The 22337-nt window shown below is 41.4% G+C and overlaps 1 protein-coding gene across 1 annotated transcript in view; it reads left to right on the top strand.

Annotated features, from left to right (window-relative positions):
- The window catches only part of NKAIN3 (sodium/potassium transporting ATPase interacting 3), a 203798-nt gene that overhangs the window by 83213 nt on the left and 98248 nt on the right, over positions 1–22337 (top strand). The window contains exon 2 of the mRNA XM_035126230.2: positions 19598–19735. Coding sequence (XP_034982121.1) covers positions 19598–19735 — 138 coding nt within the window. The remainder of the gene's footprint in view (positions 1–19597; positions 19736–22337) is intronic.

The following is a 22337-nucleotide window of genomic DNA, read 5'->3' as shown; positions in this document are numbered from 1 at the left end:
GTGTATGGCTGCACAATCCAGCCTTACACATCCGCCTTGTACCAGGTTTTACAACAGAGCACTTTTCCTGGACTTGGGCAAAGTCTGAGTCTAGTCTTAAGAGGACAGCTACTTGCCGCTTAACTCATTTGAAGCAGGAAAACTGTTCTCCAAGGAAGCACTTACAGTTCCCAGTGGGGCTCACATAAGATTAGCTTGAAAATTAGCTAATTCTCCCCCAAAACTGAGAAGCAGCTCAGCTCAGTTCTGAATCAATCTGAATTTGCTCAGTTTCCCCCTGACTGCAGCTGTAAAGTTCACCCATACAGACACTCCTTGGTGCAAGAGAGTCTCCCCACACAGGGCCAGACAGTTCCCATGAACTTTCCTAGGTGTATCTCATCAAAGAAGGGACTAAATGGATGAGTCTTTCTAGTGCAGACTGCAAAGCAGGTAAGAATCTGGAGACTCCTACTTGAGGCAAGCATTACTGTGTCTCTGAATCCTGTTCTCAGGCCTGAGCATCTTTAGTGAAGCCAGATGTTGCATTTTATTTGTGGTGAAAGTGGTTTCTGAATGCACACACTTCACTGCATTCTGAAACTGCTTTTTCCCCAAGGCAGCAATTGTGTGATGATGCTACTTCTAGACTTAAAATGTTATATGTGACTTCACCCAACTGCTCAGTTCCAGACCTCAAGTGCCTCGCAAGATGAATTTAATTTGTTCCAGGAGTCAATTCGTCCTACGAAAAATTCGTCTTGCGAGTCACGGTTTCCCATAGGAATGCATTGAAACTTAATCAATGCGCTCCTATGGGCTCCGGGGGACTTGTGGTGGCGCTTGCTCGCTTGGCTCGGGGAAAGCAGGCAGGCAGGCGGCAACAGCCCAGGCAAGCAGCGCCCGCTGTGCTTTGGCTCCGGGGCTGCTCACCGCTTGCAGCAACCGGCAGAGACGGAACACAAAGGGGAACCAGCTGTAGCGCGGCAAGAAGGCTGACAGCTGATCTTCTTTGCCTTCTTGTGGTGCTACAGCTGGTTCCCCTTTTGTTGCTGCTTGCCGGCTTCGTCTTTCTATGGCCACACTTCACAAGACGAAGCGGCGGTCGTAGAAAACCTCGTCGTCTTGCGAGTCCCTCACACAACACAAAACTCTTTCGTCTTGAGAGTTTTTCATTGTGCGAGGCATTTGTCTTGCAAGGTACCACTGTACTTTAGTTTTCTTACATTGTGTTGACATGTATAGGATATGCACTGCACATTTGTCAACAGAGTGTATATATGGAGAACGTGTGGTGTTTGGCATCACATATGTGTACTGAAGCTTGCATTGTCATGTGGTCTGACTACAATCAGTTGAACTTAATCCAGCATTGCATTCTTAAAATTAACTTTATTTAAATACAATTAGTTTCTTAGCAGGGAATATTTCAATTTTCCAACCATCATAATATGAATAATGAATCTGCTTCATTAATGGACGGGAGCATTAGAGAATCGTGTCATTTGTGAAAATGCTCTACACATTTCATAATTAAGAAGGCACCAATTAAAGGTCTCTTTCAAAGATTAAAAAAGAAATACATTTTCCCAATGTAACTTACATGTCTCAGAACACTGGATAATCTAAAAAGGATTCTCTCCCTCTTTACTTTAGAATAAGCATTTGTGTTGACATGAGAATAATGGAATTGTAGAGTTGGAAGGGATCCTGAGGGTCATCTAGTCCAACCCCCTGCAATGCAAGAATCCATAAGAAATGGGCATCCAACATCTGCTTAAAAACCTCCAGGGAGATTCCACCAGCTCCCTAGGGAGTCTGTTCCACTGTTGAACACCTCTTACCATCAGAAAGTTCTTCCAGATGTTGTAACTTGAATCCATTTCTTTGGGCCCTACCCTCCAGTGTAGGAGAAGGCAAGCTTGTTTCATGTGACAGCCCTTTAGATATTTGAAGATGGCTATCATATCTCCTCTCAGTCTCTTCTTATCCAATCTAAGCATATCCAATTTCCTCAAGCATTACTGTAACTCACAACTTGTCTGAAATACAGATATTTGGTTCCAGTGTGTCTTTTTATCTAGGTGCAAATATATATATTAACAACATGATAAAAAAGCCACTTTGATATTTGACCAAAACCTAATGTGCTTTATTATGAATTATTAGCTGGCCCGGCATGTGTTGCTGTGGGTCATCCCTGTGATTCCCTCCACCCTGTCCTGATCCATGACATATCCCACTCCTCCTCCCTCCAACCCCCTGGCTCATCCCTGTGTTTTGGTAGGATACCCTTCCCTCTGTTTTCCCCGGGGAGTGTTGTCCCCTCCCCCCTGTATCTCCATACATTGGCCCCTGCACACACATCGTGAATATTTTTATATATTTAGATTTTAAAAAATTGAAATAAGAACATGAGAAGCATAAGTTATTATTGTTTAATTTTATTTTAGGGGTTGTCATTCATTTTGGTGGGTATTGTATGATTTGGGTGTTGTTGCGTGCTTTGGGTTTTCTAATTTTGGAGTAGGTGACCCAGAGAACCTAGAGAACTACATTAATAATCCCGACCGGGGGGGGGGAATCAAATAGCGAAGACCCACAGCCCCATAGCAACAGAAGGCAAGTTCCAAAGCGCCCAAGTTGTTCGGTTCCATAAAAAAATGCAGGAAGTGGCAAGGGGAAGGTAGGAGATTGTAAATCAAGGGGGAGGGATTGGCCACTGCAAATATCCGAGGACTTAAACTGGGGAGAGAAAGTGCATGGTTGATTTTTTTTTTTAAAGACGCAGAGGCTTGCAATCAGTCATAGTATAAAGCCTAGGTTAAAAGGGGCACGACTGCCCTTACTTAAAATTGCCGCCGGAGCCTCGCATGTGACACAACGGCCGCTAAATTTTAAAATCCCTTGCCGTGTCCCCAAGTGCGTTGCTGTGGGTAATCCCCCCCCCGGGCTTAGTGGGGGCCTGGCGGACTGGCAGGGGCCTACATAAAACAAAGGCCGTGCTGCGGCCTGCGATCCGGGCGCTCGCCCTCCCCCCCTGGGCCTAGTGGGGGCCTGGCAGCCTGGCAGGGGCCTACATAAAACAAAGGCCGTGCTGTGGCCTGCGATCCGGGTGCTCACCCTCTTTCCCCCCGGGCCTAGTGGGGGCCTAGCAGCCTGGCAGGAGCCTAGTGGTCTGGTAATGGCCGCCTTGGTGGTTTCAGTTGCTTGGTTGATGTCATTATTTGACGGCACCCTTCAGAGCTTTTGCTGGTGACAGTGTACAATCTGCCTTTCTATTGGATGCTGCTGGAGTCTTCAGAGCTTTTGCTGGTGATGTCTAATTTGTGCACCACTTTTTTGCGTTTAATCACTATTTAAAGTATGAAAGCTGTGGGTTTTTTTTGGGGGGGGGGGAAATTATGCCAGATCCTTCACTGATGGGCAGGGTACGCTTTGTCCTAATTTGATGCAATTTGGTTCAGCGGTTATGGAGAAAGGCTGTGACCTCTGCGCACGCAATGCCTACATTTTTATATATATAGATTACAGGAAAGGTGCATATGGAAGAAGGAAGGTTAAGTGTTCAGAGTTTCAACTGACTTAGCCAAAAGGCGTTGTACAGTGTTAAAACACATGCATCAGGCACCCGGGATAATATGCATAGTGTCCTTAACTGGAACTAGTCCTCTTAAAATGTGAAGGCAAAATTGGTAGAAAGGAAAACATCATAAATTAACCTGGAGACTTATTCTGAGTTAGGTGCATTATAGTGAATATTTGCGGTTGGATGAATATCAGCATTTAAATGTAAACACTGGCAATCCTGAATGTCCAAAAAAAATCATAGGATGGAATCCAACAATGCATGAATGGGTTTTCATTCATGCAATAGTCCTTCGCCTTCCTTTCCTTCCCCATGCATCCCATTCTATCTACACATGGACACCATTGATGCAACCTATACAGGTACCGCAGAAAGCTGGCGCTTGCTAAATGTGATGCTCTGTATATGTTGCTGTGTCTTCAAAAAGTGGGTAAACAGATAAATATATTTGGACTTTCACAAAATTAAACTGGGATTGTCATGCTCACCAAATGTTGGACATGCAATGTAACAGATGCATTCTTTAGTCTCACCTTAAACGCTGACCTAAAATCATTAAACATATCTATCTAATCTCTTTTTTTGAGAAGGCAATACACTCTCCTGAACTAAAATTGTTCCTGTTTTGAAATGAGCAGTTCTGTTTGCAGGATTAAACCAACAAGGCTTCAATGCCATAGCAAGAAATAAATTGAACTGAAGATATTAATAAAATTCCTTTTCTCTCTTTCTTTCTTTTTTAAAGTTTTTGTTTATGTCAGAGTTGCTTATCTTCACCAGCCAGGGACCCATCCAATGAGAATAGAAGCCAGCATTGTAGAGATGGCAGATAGTTTGGGGAATGGGCAGGCTGGGATCAAATGCAGCAGGAGGAAAGGAAACCAGTCAGGTCAGGCCAAATAAAGAGAAGACCCAGGCTTGATCTGTAAGTTGTTATAACTAAACCAGATCAGAAGGATCAATAAATTGCTTGGAGATGGGTCAGTGTTTCAGACTTTTTTTGGGGGGGGTGTCTGCCCTTATGCCCTCTGTTCTGCTGTATAATGTGGCTCACTGGCATGCTGATAAGTGTCCCCAATTCAGGATTTACTAATTCTGTGTTCAAACACCCAGTGGTTTTAAATGGTTTTTAATGGTTTTAAATCATTGGTCTCATGAGAGCATAGTCCACCAAGCAGTCATTCTCAAGCTTAGGGTGGTGGCAGCCACACTGAGCAAGAAGAGGGACATCTCTGGTCCCTAAACATCCCCATGTTCATGGATGCTTTTCAGATGCCTCCATATTCTTTTTAGGGCCCATCCTACTTTTGTGACTGAGTTGTTTTACATAGTTTTTAATGTTGTTTTTAAAATTGTTGCAATCTGCCTGGGACCTTGGGGGTAAAAGGCTTGATGATGAAGATGGTGTTCTGCATTGGTTTAAATGTGTAATTGCGGAAACAATAAGATGGGCTCTGGCAGAGCTCTTCCTCTTCTTTTTCAAAGGTAATTTTGAATTTAATTACTTTAATTTAATCTTGTAATGCTCTTACAAGTATTAAATTCATAATTCATTACTCACAAAATGGGGGTTGCTGTGCCAGAAGCAAATGATAATAATTGTTTTTTTCTTAGGCATGACAGAGCTGATGATGATTCCAAGCACTAAAAGCAACGTCTTATGGTGGTAGAATAAAATCTGTAAATGAAAAGGTATTGTTTTATGTGGGCAATGAACCTAGAGTATCAGGAATGGTAATTGCAGGGTGGGGTCTGGGGGAATACAGATACATGGAATTTGGCTTCAGGCTTTTTAGGTAAAGTCCATTACTGCTTCATGAAAATGGATGAAATAAGCCACACTAGGAACAGGATATTTTATAGGTAAGAAACTGAGAACTCAGTTGCATAACCAGCCTTCTGTGAAAATGAGCTATGAATATGGAATATATATTTGAATCCCTGTTTAATGCATAATCTCAATCTTGAGAGTCGCTGTGGTATTTTGGATAGAGCAGAGGGCTAGGATTGAGGGGCTCAAATATCTACTTAGCCATGAAGCCAGTCACTATCTTTCAGCCTAACCTACTGCTACACTGTTTTTACCAGGATAAAAAGAGCGGGGGCTGGGAAGACATGTCCACCTCCTTGAGCTCCTTGGAGGAGAGACAAGGTTTAATGCAAGAACACATCTACATCACCACCACCTGAATACTGTAGGTTTTCAGATGCACATTTACTAGCCACCCTTTTTCTTGTATTTGTGCAGAAAAAAATCTGCCCTGATTATACATAGAAATATATATGCAAGCATGTGGTGTCTAATAATATGCAAACAGTAGTTGAAAAGCAGAAGAGTGGGAACAATAAGAAAAATAAACAAGTACTGTACAGTGGTACCTTGGTTCTCAAACTTAATCCGTTCTGGAAGTCCATTCCAAAACCAAAGCATTCCAAAACCAAGGCATGTTTTTCCATAGAAAGTACAGTGGTACCTCGGTTTAAGTACACAGTTGGTTCCGGAAGTCTGTACTTAACCTGAAGCGTACTTAACCTGAAGTGAACTTCCCCATTGAAAGTAATGGAAAGTGGATTAATCAGTTCCAGACGGTCTGCGGGGTACTTAAACTGAAGCGTACTTAACCTGAAGCGAACTTTCCCATTGAAAGTAATGGAAAGTGGAACAATCAGTTCCAGACAGGTCCACGGAGTACTCAACCTGAAGCGTACTTAACCCGAGGTATGACTGTAATTGGTTCCGGAAGTCCGTACTTAACCTGAAGCGTACGTAACCTGAAGCGAACTTTCCCATTGAAAGTAATGGAAAGTGTATTATTCCGTTCCAGACGGGTCCGCGGAGTACTTAAACTGAAAGTACTCAAACCGAAGTGTACTTAAACCGAGGTATGACTGTAATGCAAAATGGATTAATTTGTTCCAGACTTTTAAAAAACAACCCCTAGAACAGCAATTTAACATGGATTTTACTATCTAACTAGACCATTGATCCATAAAATGAAAGCAATAAAAAATGTACTGCAGCTGCACAGTCAATCAATCAATCAATCAGTAGTTGAACTGGATTCCACATAGTCACAAAAACAACAAAAAGCCACAAAAACACATAATAAATAGCAAAAACAGACAGACCTCAGCGTAACACTCAAAATGGAAGTGTGGCACTCAAAACGGAAGTGTGGCACTCGAAACAGAAGCGTAATACTCAAAACGGAAGTGTGGCACTCAAATTGACAGCATAACACTCAAAACGGAGAACGTTCGGCTTCTAAAAAAAGTTTGCAAACCGGAAAACTTACTTCTGGGTTTGCAGTGTTTGGGTTCCAAGTTGTTTGAGTTCCAAGGTGTTTGAGAACCAAGGTACCACGGTAATTTCCAGATCTTAAGGATTTTATTCAACTAAGCCCAACTCAAAGTAGATCCATTGAAAGTAATGACTCTTAAGTTACTCATGGTGAGTACAACATGACATCTTACTGTATGTGTTTTTCTCACTTCTCTCTGATGGAGAAGAGATTCCTTTAGCAAGAACAAAAGAATTCAGCTCCTTCCTATTTCAGGCCCTCGCACCTGATTGAAAGTTGTTTGTGAGGGTTCCCTGGAATGGCACGTATTGTGGTGGTGGTGAGGGGCCTGCACTGAGGGGTGGAATTGGCAGAAACAGAAGATACTTGCACAAGATTTTTCTCTTGTGTGGTGTTTCCTTCCATGTTCTGATTCCACACAAAAACTCCACTTGGAGGTCATTAATATGGAAAATGCAGCTGCCAAATTAAAAGGTAGTCATTGGAAATCTTAACATGTTTCCAGGACTATTGAATATCTTTGATAATGTTCTGGTAGGGCTGCTGTTGTGTGTAATAAGAGCTGAAGATCCTTAACATCCCTAAACATCTGTAGTGAAAGGGAGCTAAGAGTACCACAAACTTCCACTGTACACACTTCACTCACATACACAACAGAAGGGGAAAGTCCAGTTCATGCTAAACTGCCAAATATGTATTCTAGTCACAGTACCAGGATTGATTATTCCTCTCACCATGCAACAGGAGTATAACACACAGGCATTTTCATGAGATGATTACTTGTTGATCATACAGAAAAGAGGAAGCATTTCAGTGTCTCAGGGCAAATCCAGTGGTTTCACGGGGGGGGGGGGGGAGTTATGGTTACTCTCCCAAGCAGTGATGGCAAGTAAACATATATTTTCCCCAGTGATAGGATTTGTCCTATTTGTTTCAAGACCCCATCCCCACCTACCCAGAAGATTTGCTTGAAAGTGATGCTTTTATTTCCTTTTCTGGCTTTAAATATGATCATTGTAAATGATGGTGCATCTTCCTGTATTATACTTTAGTCTCCCTGAATAAGGCTTGGTATTATTAGATTGGTTGATATTTTTTGTAAATTTCCATTGTTGTTCATTTTTCAAGATTGAATATCCCATGTCTGCAGTACAGCTGTAAAAAAATAATAATCTAGTGCTTAATGTACTTCAAGATAACGATGATGATGATTAATTTGCACCCTCAAACTTGCAGTCAATAATAATAATAATATTTTTACTGAGCACTAACCAGTCCAGTATCCTGAAGCTTCAAAGGATTAAGACCTACAAAGAACCACTCACTGTTATGCTTTTTACAAAAACCTGCCATAACCATGGTTGTATCACTTTACAGAAGTGAAACAATTTTTTCCCATTGTCTGAGAAACGAAGCCTAGAATCCCATCCCCTTGCCAGCTATGGCAGGACTTAATAGCCACTGTTAAAATCCACAACCCTGCTGCTCACACCACACAAGGTGGAGGGAGGGCAGGGCAAAAGTCTCTTCACTGTGCCAGCTCCTGGAATGGTATAATGAAAAGGCCTGGATTGGGCCCATTGCCATCAAGTGATGGTAGGTAGCAGGGTGAGCTCAGGATCCTATGCTTTCAGAGGCTTCTATTCTACTCTCAGATCCTCCAAATGTCCCTATTTTCCAGGGACAGTCCCAGATTTACAGAAGCCATCCTGGTTTCTGATTTGATGCTGTAATGTCCCGCTTTTCCTTAGGACTCCCCTATTTTCATTGGAGAAATGTTGACGAGTATGGCGGGATGTCTCTATTTTCATCGGAGAAATGATGGAGGGCATGCACTCTCTGCAGGGATACTACCACAGGTAGTTTCTGTCTGCCACTTGTAGGACATATCTATTGGTAGCATAGCTCCTCTGATGGAAGAAGCAAGCAGATCTGGGCAAGACTGAGTACAGGAACACACTTGCCTCATACAAACTCTCTCTAGAATGGAAGATCAGGGCTCTGGATTATCCGCCCAGATTTATTAACTTTCCTCACTTACTATATCAGAGTAAGTTTCTGGTGCTTATTTCAGGAGTCCTGCATAATAGTAATAAACAAGGTTGTTGGTTGATTTCTGTCCTTGGGGTGTTAGGTTATAGCAGGGGTCAGCAAACTTTTCCAGCAGGGGGCCGGTCCACTGTCCCTCAGACCTTGTGGGGGGGCTGGAGTATATTTTGAAAAAAAAAATGAACGAATTCCTTTGCCCCACAAATAACCCAGAGATGCATTTTAAATAAAAGGACACATTCTACTCATATAAAAACACCAGGCAAGCCCCACTAATAACCCAGAGATGCATTTTAACTAAAAGGACACATTCTACTTATGTAAAAAACATGCTGATTCCCGGACCATCCGCGGGCCGGATTTAGAAGGTGATTGGGCCGCATCCGGCCCCCAGGCCTTAGTTTGGGTACCCTGGGTTATAGAATAAAGTTCTGGGGCTTTCCCATTCCCCAAATATCTATTTCCTTCCAAGGGGAGGCTTATTTTTCTGCAAGCCATCAACACTTGTGGTTTGATTCAAGCCGGGAATGACCAACCTTCAGTCCAGATGAGGAACTTGTGGCCCCCCTGTTGCTGCTTGACTCAACTTCCATTAGCCCCAGCCAGTATGGCCAATAGTCAGAGATGATGAGAGTTATTGCCCAGCAATAATGGGGTGTGTGTGTGTGTGCACAAGTTCTCTGCTCTTGCTTTAGCCTGTGGAAATTTGTCTCCTGTGTTCATGTTAAAGAGAGAGAGAAAATTGGCAATTTGAGGTAATTGCTATTTGTATAATAAAATGGAACTTGGAAAAAACAGTATCGCTTTGAGAAATTGTTCTAAATGAATTACCAATTTCAGAGTATCTAAGAAGCGGAAAGGTTCAGAAGTACATTTTAAAAGCCACAAAAAAAACCAAACTTCCGCTATGAACTTAAGAAGCACCATAACATCTTTACTGAGCACTACCCAGCAGTTATGAATTAGCATGCTAATAAAGGCTCACAGTTGCTTCTGACTCGCTGTACAGATTTTTATCATTGTATTATTTCAAGGCAAAGAAGAACAAAATCCCAAAAACAAACACAGTGAATTAATGACGGGTTTCTTAATTGCTTGCCATTTTTTGACACAGCCCCCTTGGAAAGTGCTTTGTGCTGTGGGTGCCTCCATTTTGTCAGCCTTCCAGTTAATTATTGATTGAGCGGCAAATAACTGTGCTGAAAGAAAACAGTTTCAAAGGAGATGGGCATTCCTCTCTCCAATGTTAGCTGAAGGAATGGGGGAGGGATGGTTTCATGTAGGAAATGGGGCCAATATGAACAAATTAAACTCCAGTCTATGTTGCCTTTCACTCTATAAGCATTCATTAACCTCTACTGTTTCCAGCAGTTGTGACTGTGTAATATTGTGTAGAGGAAATACTCTAGTTCTCCAGCATGCCACCGTTAAGTCTTCAGGATTCTCATGTTATTTGGCTTACCTTTAAAACATAACAAGTGTGATATTTAATGTATTTTATTTAAAGAGCATTTTTTCCGCTCTGTATGAAGTACAGCCTGCTGCATGCTTGTTACCAGGCACATCTTGACATTTTGAAAACGAACATGGGTCTCCAGAGGGTGTGTGTTATGCTCACATCCAGCAGGTGCATAATCTAGCTACGCATACAGTTGTATTAAAAATGTATTAACTGCGCTTCATGATTAACACTCACTGAAGGGCCTTGGAAAACAGAGACCACTCAACAGCAATCCATTAATATCACCTTGGCTTACGCTGAGACAAGTGATGTTGAGAGGGAAGGCAGGAGGGTGGAGTGGTGAGCAAATGCATGTAAACTTCTTCAATCAACATTGGCATAATCGTTTTGGCTGTGGGCCATCAAGTCATCAATCCTAGCTTTAATAGAGAGTGTTGTAAGGAGATTTCTGCCAGAAGGCCTCCTAATAAGAGCTGATTGCACTAAAAAGTGCTCCTTAGACAATTTGTACCAAAGTGTGATGATAGACATTATAACTTACATTTTGAAAGAAGCACACCTTATGGGGAAAGAAAACAATACTGGAATAAATTGTCCTGTTAAAATTTCAGGGTATTTTATATTAAAGGTGAAAAGGTTAAGGACCCCTGGATGGTTAAGTCCGCTCAAAGGTGTCTATGAGGTGCAGTGCTCATCTCACTAAGGGAGCCGGCGTTTGTCCACAGACTGCTTTCTGGGTCATGTGGGCAGCATGACTAAACCATGATGCAATGAGACACTGTGACGAATGCCAGAGTGCACGGAAACTCTTGTTTACTTTTCCACCACAGCAGTACCTATTTATCTGCTTGCACTGGTATGCTTTCAAACTGCTAGGTTGGCAGAATATGGGATAGAGCAATGGGATCTATCCCAGTTGCATGTATTCGAACCGTAGACCTTCTGATTGGCAAGCACAATTACTACTGTATTTTATATTAGGGGTGTGTGTGTGTGTGTTTAAATACCTAGAGTAGTGATGGGGAGCCTGTGACCCCCAGTCTAATTTCATGCTGCCCTCTAGATGTTGTATACATACGTATGCACACACAGTGTTTCACACACATCCTGATTGATGCAATGTCTCAGTGTTACAGTATTCATCTTTTTTTTTAGAAACAGCAGTTGACAAAAATTGATATGTTTGTCAGCTAGAGTCATAAACAGGCAAAAGAACAGCAGGAGCATTATATGACTATAGGAATACTGCTGGGATACATCATGGAGCATTCTGCTGAAGCATTATTCTACTAAACAGCACCACCTACCCTCTCCAAACAAAGAATGGTAAAGTGCAATTGAAGGCTAATTGAGTGTGGATGGTAATAGCAAGGAAATTTCTGATAATTGCTAGATCTGTGTTCAACAGCATAGGATCCAGGAGAGGTTCAAATAACAAAGGAAAACCCCTAAACCAATACAGCTCAGATGGTTGTAAAGATTGGGGAGGGGTGCTAACTATTTGAAAGGAGAACTGTGAACATTAATAGAAATAATAATGAGAGTCCTAAAACTGAACAGAAATTTTTTAAAAATGTACTGACATGTTCTGTATTTTGTATATTTGTATTTCAAATGTTTTCTATTTTGATGTTTCAAATGTTTGCTGTAAGTAGTTTTGGGCACAACTTGTTGTGGAAAAGTGGAATAAGAGCATCTGCTTTGCATGCAGAAGGTTCCAGGTTCAATATCTGGGTAGGGCTGGGAATGCCTTTTGGCTGAGATCCTGGTGAGCTGCTGCCAGAGCAGACAGTATTGGACTAGATGGAGCAAATGCTCTGACAGCTTTCTATGTTTCTTAACTACCCCTCTCTGACTGTGAATTTTGCCCTTTATTAGTGTTTTCTCTAGAGCAGGCACCCCCAAACTCGGCCCTCCAGATGTTTTGGGACTACAACTCCCATCATCCCTAGCTACCAGGACCAGTGGTCAGGGATTATGGGAATTGTAGTCCCAAAACATCTGGAGGGCAAGTTTGGGGGTGCCTGCTCTAGAGTGCTTCTAAATATTTTAATGAGATATCACAATGTATTTTAAATTCAAAGAGGCAGCTGTAAGTGTGCTTGAAGCAGTCATGTGCCATTCACTAGGAGAATTAAGGTGCTGTTTATTAATTGTTATGTCTGCCCTTTGTCTTTAACATATGCTATAGAAAAATGTGAATGCACCATTCTATTCTGAGGCATGGTAACCTCTTTCTTAATACCTCTGCTGTTGAAATCCTCTTTATGCTTAATGTTTCTAAAATAATGAAGTAACCAGATTATGGTGCTTGATCATTGACCTTAGAGTATTATTAACATGTGCGTTTCTCTTCTTAATTGGCTAATGAGCCTACAGTGCATCAGTTTCGTTTTGCTTCATATCTTCATATATAATTTATGCAGAAGCTATTTGCCCATCTATGGGTATCTATGTAAGATGTACTTGCTGGATTTGGAATCATATGTATAAATCAGATGCCCACCTGAATGCACAATGAAATAAAAATACAGTGGTACCTTGGTTTACGAACTTGCTGGATTTGGAATCATATGTATAAATCAGATGCCCACCTGAATGCACAATGAAATAAAAATACAGTGATACCTTGGTTTACGAACTTAATCCGTTCGGAAGTCCGCTCTTAAACCAAAGCATTCTTAAACCAAATCATGCTTTCCCATGGCAGTGGGGGACTCAGCTTACAAATGGAACACACTCAACAGGAAGTGAAACGTGTTCTGCTTCCAAGGCAAAGTTCACAAACCAAAACACCTACTTCTGGGTTTGCACCGTTCTTAATCCAAGTTGTTCATAAACTAAGCTGTTCCTAAACCAAGGAACCACTGTATATTTGCTTTGATTGTATGCTTATTTTAATACATGCATTGATGGATATATCCATCAATGTTCTTATACAACTAGATATGTGCTACTAAGGCTTATGTTATGTGCCCCCCACTCCCCAAATTTCATGTTATCATCTGCTGTTTAAATTACTTTGAGAAAAATTTACCAAAGTATTTCTTTAAAAAGTTATGAGAATATAAGAGGAGCCCTAATGGTGTGGGATGTAACCCACTGGGAGCAGCCAAGTACAACATTCTTTGTTTTGCTAGAGTGGCATAGCTGCCAAGTTATCCCTTATTTTAAGGGATTTTCCCTTATGCTGAATAGGCTTCCTCATGAGAAAAGGGAAAACTTGGCAGCTATGTAGAGTGGACATGCAAGGGAATGTTTGGTCCAGCCAGTCGAACTTCCTGTTCCTCCTGGCCTGGAGCATCCTTCCTTGCATGTGACTAGTAGGTGGGTGAGAGCCAGTGTGGTGTAGTGGTTAAGAGCGGTAGACTCGTAATCTGGTGAACTGGGTTTGCATCTCTGCTCCTCCACATGCAGCTGCTGGGTGACCTTGGGCTAGTCATACTTCTTTGAAGTCTCTCAGCCCCACTCACCTCACAGAGTGTTTGTTGTGGGGGAGGAAGGGGAAGGAGAATGTTAGCTGCTTTGAGACTCCTTCAGGTAGTGATAAAGCGGGATATCAAATCCAAACTCTTCTTCTTCTTCTTACCTGACCCGGTAAAAGATCTAGTCACACTGCCACCTCTCTCTCTTCCATCTTTTCTTTCATTCTGCGAACTTCCTGGACTGAACTGCTGGCTGCCAGCCAAGCAGTCTCCCCAGGTTATCCCCATATGGGGTAAACCTGTTTGTACATGTTTGTAACTTTAACCCTAAAGCCTGCCTTAAGGGATCACACTGTGCTCTGCCTGATCGTGAGTGAAACTACTTTTTGTTACTTATGAATAAGACTGTGGTGTCTTTATTCTTTTAGGATCGATTCAAAAGGGGTCTTACCAGGCATCTTAGAATATTAGAACATATCTCAATCTGGACAAGCCAGATTGAATTGCTTGTTGTCTTAAGAAACTCACACAAGTTTGCAACCAGCTTTCTGCTGCGTAAGAAGGGGAATGCACTCTGGTAAGTGAAGAAACTTGCTAGTGCAAGCTAGGAAGGATATTAATAAACAATGTATCATCTCCTGCCACCCTCAACATTCCCACAAATGGATCAGATAAAAGACTCATCTAGTGCAGTATTCTTTCCCCACAGTGGTCAGCCAAAGGCAAATAGGAAAACCATAAACTTGATGTGAGCACAAATAAGCCTCTCTTCACTTGCGTTCCCCAGCCACTCGTTTTCAGAGATATTACACAACCATTGTAACTAGTAGCTATTGACTTAGTGTAATATTCAATTATCTTTTACTCAGGGTAGACTGAATGAAACTATTGGACTGGGTTAGGTCCATTAATTTCAATAGGGCTACACTAAGTAAAACTTAGCTGAATGCCATCCTTAATTTAATTAAATTTTTTTTCTCTCCCTCTCCCTTCCCCCCTTCTGTCTGCAAGAAGGAAACAGTACTAGTTGCTACAGTGGAGAGCAGTTGGCCACAGAAAGGTTCACGGAGGGTTCTGGGTTTCTGTCAAAATTGGAAGAGCAGGTATTTTTTAACCAAAGTTGTCTAAATGAAAAATATTGCTGTACAAAGGACACATTCCACAGATCACTGCACCGCACAAAGCTTTCTGCCTGAACCCATAAAATGAAAGGTCACCACATATTTTCTTTACTTTTCTTTTCTTCCAAGCTTGCGGGACTTCAGCAGTAATTCAATGAGTTTCAAAAAGACTGAGGTGAAAAAAGGAGAAAAATTTTGGGGTCACTTTGCTGCTCCTTTTTCTTGACTCTAGAACTACTCAGTCAAGCCAGTTTTGAGGTACGCATGCCTCTTAAGAAAAGTCTTGCTATTGCTGTTTCATGTTTGAATGAGGAACACAGACAGCAAATTTGAAGAGATCCCACGGAAAGGGAAATTCAATATTGAAATGCCTTGTTGTTGTTGTTTAGTCGTTTAGTCGTGTCCGACTCTTCGTGACCCCATGGACCATAGCACGCCAGGCACTCCTGTCTTGCACTGCCTCCCGCAGTTTGGTCAAACTCATGTTCGTAGCTTCGAGAACACTGTCCAACCATCTTGTCCTCTGTCGTCCCCTTCTCCTAGTGCCCTCAATCTTTCCCAACATCAGGGTCTTTTCCAAGGATTCTTCTCTTCTCATGAGGTGGCCAAAGTATTGGAGCCTCAGCTTCACGATTGAAATGCCTTATATGTACTTTACTCCCTGGGAGAGTGGTGGGGTGAGGTTATGTGCAAACCTGAGATTATGAGTGCCTTTCAAACAAGGTATAATAATATATTATTATTATTATTATTATTATTATTATTATTATTATTATTATTTATACCCTGCCCATCTGGTTGGGTTTCCCCAGCCGCTCTGGGCAGCTTCTAACAAAATATTAAAAATACAATAAAACATCAAACATTAAAAACTTCCGTAAACAGGGCTGCCTTCAGATGTCTTCTAAAAGTCAGAAAGTTGTTTATTTCCTTGACATCTGATGGGAGGGCGTTCCACAGGGTGGGCACCTCTGCTGAGAAGGCCTTCTGCTTGGTTTCCTGTAATTTTGCTTCTCACCATGAGCGAACTGCCAGAAGGCCCTCGGAGCAGGACCTCAGCTGAACAATGGGGGTAGAGACGCTCTTTCAGATATACTGGGTTGAGGCCATTCTTTCACACACTTGGCTTCAGTATATACATACTGGACCAAATTCCATAGCATGAAGATGTGTTTACTTACTCTCCTAGATAGCTGACCTGGTTGTTATCTGCCATTGAGTGGGATAGGAGGGGAGGCAGAAAAATCTGACCCACAATTCACTAGGAGCAAAAGCCCCACAGGGAAGCTTGGCTTCAATTAGTGCTCTGGGGAGCTGGATAAGTCCTGCTGCTGTCTAGTGGCAAGCCACTGCTGAAGATTTGGCTCCAAAGGGTGTCATTTGAAGGCGAGGAGTCTACCTGTATTTGCTTTTATCCTGGAATGTTTGTTGGCTATATGTAGCCTATTCACTGGAATGAGTTTTTGCTGGGGTGAGAGACCGGTTGTGTGTAGAGCATAGAGTGCATGGACACAGCCACTTGACCAGCTCAGGGTGAGAGCCTGTAGTGGACAGTGGAAGAGAATCTCCTTGGGTGAGAAACTCTATGCCCCGTGCTAACCCAGATTAGGTTATTTCACTAGAGCTCCTTTGGCTCCTGTCATCCAGTGCTGAGATTCCACAGAGGATGTGCAGAATGCCTCTCTGGTTTTCTTCACCATTTCATCAGATGAAGCTTTGTTTTTATTACCTGAGTCGCAGAAGAATTCCCATTGACTCAAAAGATTTACTTTTCTTGTCAGCTGAGCACAATAGCCATCTCTGGATACCTGCCTGTTCTGATAGGAGTGGTTAATTAGGATAGAAAAATGCATTGATTTGATACTTCTATGAATTGTATCTGGTGCTTTATAATGTGTAGACCATGAAAAACAGAGAATTAGAGTTGGGTTTTGGATCAATGATCTACACTTTTGTATGGCTAGCAATTCTTTCAGGGATGGAAAAGCTGTAAATTTCATGGTCCTTTGCTTAGGGTGCACTGGCATTTAAATAGCATTATGTTCTTTGTCTGAAATTCCATTATATGCGCATTATTCCAGGTGTTTGTGGGATTCAGCCCAAAGTCTCAATGCTAATGTTTTTTGGTCAGTTACAGCTGCATGGAAGGGTTGTAATACAATCTTAAACTCTTTTTCCACGTTATGTTGGTCCTGTGAGTCTTCATTACAGTAGCTAGACTACTACTAGACAGAGAATCTAGACAGAATCTAGACTAGACAGAGTGTAGCTTTAGTTTTAAAATATTTGCTTAGTGAAAATGCAGCTGTCAATCTGTAAAGTAATGCAATAGAAAACATAAATACTCTTTGACAGATGTGTGTTAGGAAATAATTTTGATAAATGTTTCCTTTTGTTGACAAAGAGATTTAAGCAATGATGTTTTTGAACTCGATAGCTAAAGTTCCAGTTGGATACCCATTTTTTCATCTGGCCTACTCATTATATTTGCTTTCACTGTTTGAGCCATGATTTGAATCCAGGTTTCCCTGGCCCAAGACAATTACACCACAGTAGTCTGCTGAGCATCCATTTTCCTCAAAGATCTTTCTACAGAAGGGTTTAGCTAAAACAAACCATGCAGTTTCACTTTTTAAATGTTTATGTACCTTCCCCCCCAGCAAACAACTTGTGCTCAATCTTTTTAAAATACAATTATTAAAACCAACTAAAGGCAGACAATACAGCAATGCAGATGCAGCGGATTATATACACCCCCTCAATCCCATCAGCACCATGAATTTGTTTAAGGAAATGTGCATATTTTTGCTTAATTTTAATTTTTTTCTCATCACATCAGTGCATATATCTATATCTATATGTATATATATATAGAGAGAGAGAGAGAGAGTAGAAGATGGGAATTAGGAAGTGTGAGGATTCAGCAGGAATGTGTGAGCTACAGGCCACAGGGTGAACATGTGAGCATTGCCATTTGATGATTATAGTTCCTTCTTAGGCTGCCTCTAATACTTGGATCTTTAGCAGCCTTTTAATTGTTTCAACTTGAATTGCAACTTTGCATTCATTGACAGGTGAGGTAATGGCATTCTTTATTTGATTCATGAATTGACTTTGACTTCTCACATTTTTTGGTGTCATGTAATTACCGAGCAATTCTTGATCTATGTAATATCCCAAGATGTGCATGACAAGATGAGTTTGGCTGCAGCCCCTACCCAGCCTGCGTGCCAGCACTACTAACATGTAGGCCACAGCACTATCATAGTCTGTCTCAAGGAAATTCAAATTTTCATCCAACCCAAAGGCTGTGTCCAAAATTAAGCAAATATTGTATAGTTTTGCATATATGGTGCCAACTCACAAATTTTATTTTCAGCTGTAGCAGAATGAGAGTTGAGGACTGGGGGCAGGTGAAGTCTGTTGTGCAAACTTAAAGGCCTTTAAGTAATAAATTTCCCATAAGTATCCATGTTAGTTTCTTAAGTTTTTCAGGACACCAAATTATGTCAGCTGTCAGATTCCAGAATTTTGTTACTAATGGGTGTGACGATGACTTGTAAATGTTATCTTGGCAAACAATGTGTCTATTTTTGACATGTCCCTCCTCCAGAAAATCCACATATTTTCACTTGATTTCCCCCCCTTCTTTGTCTGTAAAGACTTTGACCAATCATTCATTGAGAACACACATTTTAGGCTTTCATATTCACATGAATATTTTAAAAATAGCTGTATCAATAATTATTAGGAATGTAAGTTACAAGTCCGTTTTAAAATGTAGCTCTTTACCAATAAGAGATTCTATGAAATTCACTGACAAATCAACTGCAGTACAGATGGTACTCCCAGGGTTTGCTTTCTTCCAGCATTTAACCATTACAGCTCTCTTCTACACAAGCACTAAGTGGGCTGTTTTTCTGTATGTAGTTGTGAAAATTCAAGCTATGGCATATGCCTTGAAGCAGTGTGATGGTGGTGATGATAAGAGCCCAAGGCAAGAGAACATGTCTCATTCCCAAGAAAGGCCATACTTTGGCCTCCAGTTGACTCTGTGAAGGACAGATATGATGGCATAAATTGAAATAATAGTTGTATTTTCACCATCTTTACTTGTCCCATGATGGCTGCTGAGTATGTTGAATAGTGAAGGACTTAGGTGAAACTGAGTATCTGAGGCAATCTGACAATCTCTATGGTATCAGTAAGCTTGTCTAAATTGTTAGGTTCCCATCCCACATTGGACATGTTCATACAACCATTTGGAAAATATGGAGAATGAAAGGGAGAATGTGAAAATAGAAACAGAAGCAGGTGAACAGGTACATGGAGAACACATGATGCAACTACTATATGAAGGATTTCCATTTGGAAACACTAAACCAATGTGATTCTTTTATTTCTGGGTATGCTTTTGTGCATGTATTAGGATGTGAGAGTTCCCAGTTTTTGTTGAAAAAGTTATCAGTCTGGGGCCAGCACAGTTTGAGATGTGAAAACTTTTCCAGCCTTGATTTTCTGCATGGCCAGTTAACAAGATAAATTCCTTATGCAACAAAAGTTATGGGATAATTACCAATCTTATTCACTGGGTTTTAAGAGTGATACTTACACTGTGAATGACTGATTTAATCCTAACTGAGGTATTTTTATGTTCTGTTTCTTTACAGTTAGCTGCCCTGGAGAGACAAATTTTCGACTTTCTTGGCTTCCAGTGGGCTCCTATCCTTGGTAATTTCCTGCACATAATAGTTGTCATTTTGGGTTTGTTTGGAACCATACAATACAGACCTCGGTATATAGTTGTGGTAAGTTTTGAGTTCATTGATTTTTATTAAAATGGATAATATAATATTTCAGCTCAGTTATAAATGAAAACATCTGAATAATGTGGGTGATTTTTTTGGGGTTTTTTTGAAATGCAATATTATATTGTCAGTCTCCTTTTGAGCAGGAAAATAAGTACCAAAACCTGAGTAGAATATTAGAATTAAATCATATGTCCGCAAAAATGTGAAACAGATACAAATATGTTCTACAAGCAGTATCCTCTGAAAATGTCACACCTTAGTTGGAATAATTCACCTTGTAGGAATCATAGAGTTGGAAGAGACCACAAGGGCCATCCAGTCCAACCCCCTGCCAAGCAGGAAACACCATCAAAGCATTCTTGACATATGGCTGTCAAGCCTCTGCTTAAAGACCTCCAAAGAAGGAGACTCCACCACACTCCTTGGTAGCAAATTCCACTGCCGAACAGCTCTTACTGTCAGGAAGTTCTTCCTAATGTTTAGGTGGAATCTTCTTTCTTGTAGTTTGAATCCATTGCTCCGTGTCCGCTTCTCTGGAGCAGCAGAAAACAACCTTTCTCCCTCCTCTATATGACATCCTTTTATATATTTGAACATGGCTATCATATCACCCCTTAACCTTCTCTTCTCCAGGCTAAACATAACCAGCTCCCTAAGCCGTTCCTCATAAGGCATCAAGCAGTTCTGCATTGAGGTCTCCCTAATAGCTGGTTGGGCATTGGTAAGAGAAGCAGTCCCAGAGTATATGACGCTCCCTGCCCCCAGCCAGTATTGATGAATGGAGGCAGCTAGTATGTAGCGCTGATACCTTCCTACCACCAGAGAGGAGTCCTATGGATGGAGAAGCTCCACCACACTACCCTGCTGTGTCCAAGCAGGCAGAAAGCCAACAGGAAGGCCCAGTACATGACATTTGACAGCTTAGGGTGGGACACCAGAAGCTTTAGACCCATTTTAAAGTAATTTTTGCAGTCATGAACTAAAACAAGATAAATTCCTTGTTATGTAACAAGAATTCCTTATGGATGTAAAGCCCCACAGATCCTTGGGCTGGCCAGCTAGCCTGGAATGAAAAGGGGTGGGGCAAGAAAAACTTAACCCACTTTCCAAGCTGGCATGAACCTCTAGGTTTTGGGATATAGCTGTATATCCAAACCAATTTGGATTGCTCTGCCCTTCACTTGCTTACCATTTCTGATTTTTATCATGAGCTTTTTAATACACTCAGGAGAGAAGCTCCTCCACAGTGAATTCACTCTTTCTGCAATTCACATTCCCTCCCCAACCAATTAATTGCATTCTGGAAGTCACATGAGACTGCTTTGAATTCCTGCAGACTTTAGTGACTGAGCCTGAAGGCAATGAAAGATAGGAATTAAAAAAAATAAATAACACTGGAGTGCCCATAGGCTTTTACAACAATTATGTAAACTTACACAAATTTAAGCACAGGCCATGTATAACTTTCAGCTGCATAGTTTTCCACTGGAACAAAGGGAAAAGAACAGGGGGTCTCTACAGCTTAACCTATCCAGAAATCAAGCATTCTGAAGCCATCTGAAAAACTAGCTTCCTTCACATACCACTGACCCCTCGCTGGCTGGAAAGGTTGAACGCTTATTGCTTTCCCCCTGAAAATGTCAGCGTTTGGGATCTCTCTGTAATTTTATCAGTAATGGCTTTTGAGGTATAAAGATCACTACTTCTTTTTTAAAGGATATCTATTGGAGAATTTTTATAAAACGTGCTTTTAAAGTTTATTTCTGTATTGATGATTTGAGTCCTGTAGTTCTTTGTCATTTCTAAAAGTATGGTGACACCACAGAGATCTTCAGAATGAAAGTCTTGATGAAGACTAGCCCTTTTTCTGAGGACCTTAAGGAGTTTTTTGGGGGGGAGGCATAATTTTCATGTGGTCGGGTGTGCTTTCGAAAAATCAACTTTACCTTCTCAGCTGGAAAACATTTGAAATGGTCCTAAGTGCCTTCTGTGCATTTCCATAAAATTCAGCATTCTTTCTCCGTCCCCCACCCCATTGACCCCTGTCCCACCACTGCCCAGTCCTCCCCAGAGGACTTCAAAGTGGGAAGAAATGGGTGCAAATAAGACTGGAATGCTTTTACCCTTGGACTTCCTGATTATTGTAAGTCATTATACAGAGACATCTTGCAGTACGTACAGTCCTGGTGAATAGTGTGTTAAGTAGCTGACGTAATACTTGTGCAGGTACAGAATCCCGCAATTAATTCACTCAGCTTCAGAATGGGACCAGTCAGCCTGAATTTCTGATTCCTATTTCTTATACCAAGGCTATAGAAAACTTAAGGATGCTTCATGTATTTTGGGAGCCATATGTGTGTTCTTTAAAGACATGAACTCTTCATGGGGAACGCTGGCCAGTCATGGCTCATTGGCATGTGTGTATACCACCAGTGGTTAACATGAGTCCCTCCAGATGTCATTGGATTCCAGCTTCCATCAGCCCCTGCCAGTATGGCCAATGATCAAGGATGATGGGAGGCTCTGGGGTACATGGTGTATGTGAATGAAAAATAAGAAGCACATGCCATATAATTATTCCTACAAGCGCACTTTTGCA

The sequence above is a fragment of the Zootoca vivipara genome, chromosome 8 (genome assembly GCF_963506605.1).
Source record: "Zootoca vivipara chromosome 8, rZooViv1.1, whole genome shotgun sequence".
In the NCBI taxonomy this organism is placed as follows: domain Eukaryota; kingdom Metazoa; phylum Chordata; class Lepidosauria; order Squamata; family Lacertidae; genus Zootoca; species Zootoca vivipara.
Note: the sequence above shows the minus strand (reverse complement) of the source record. Positions and strands in the feature narration are given on the sequence as shown.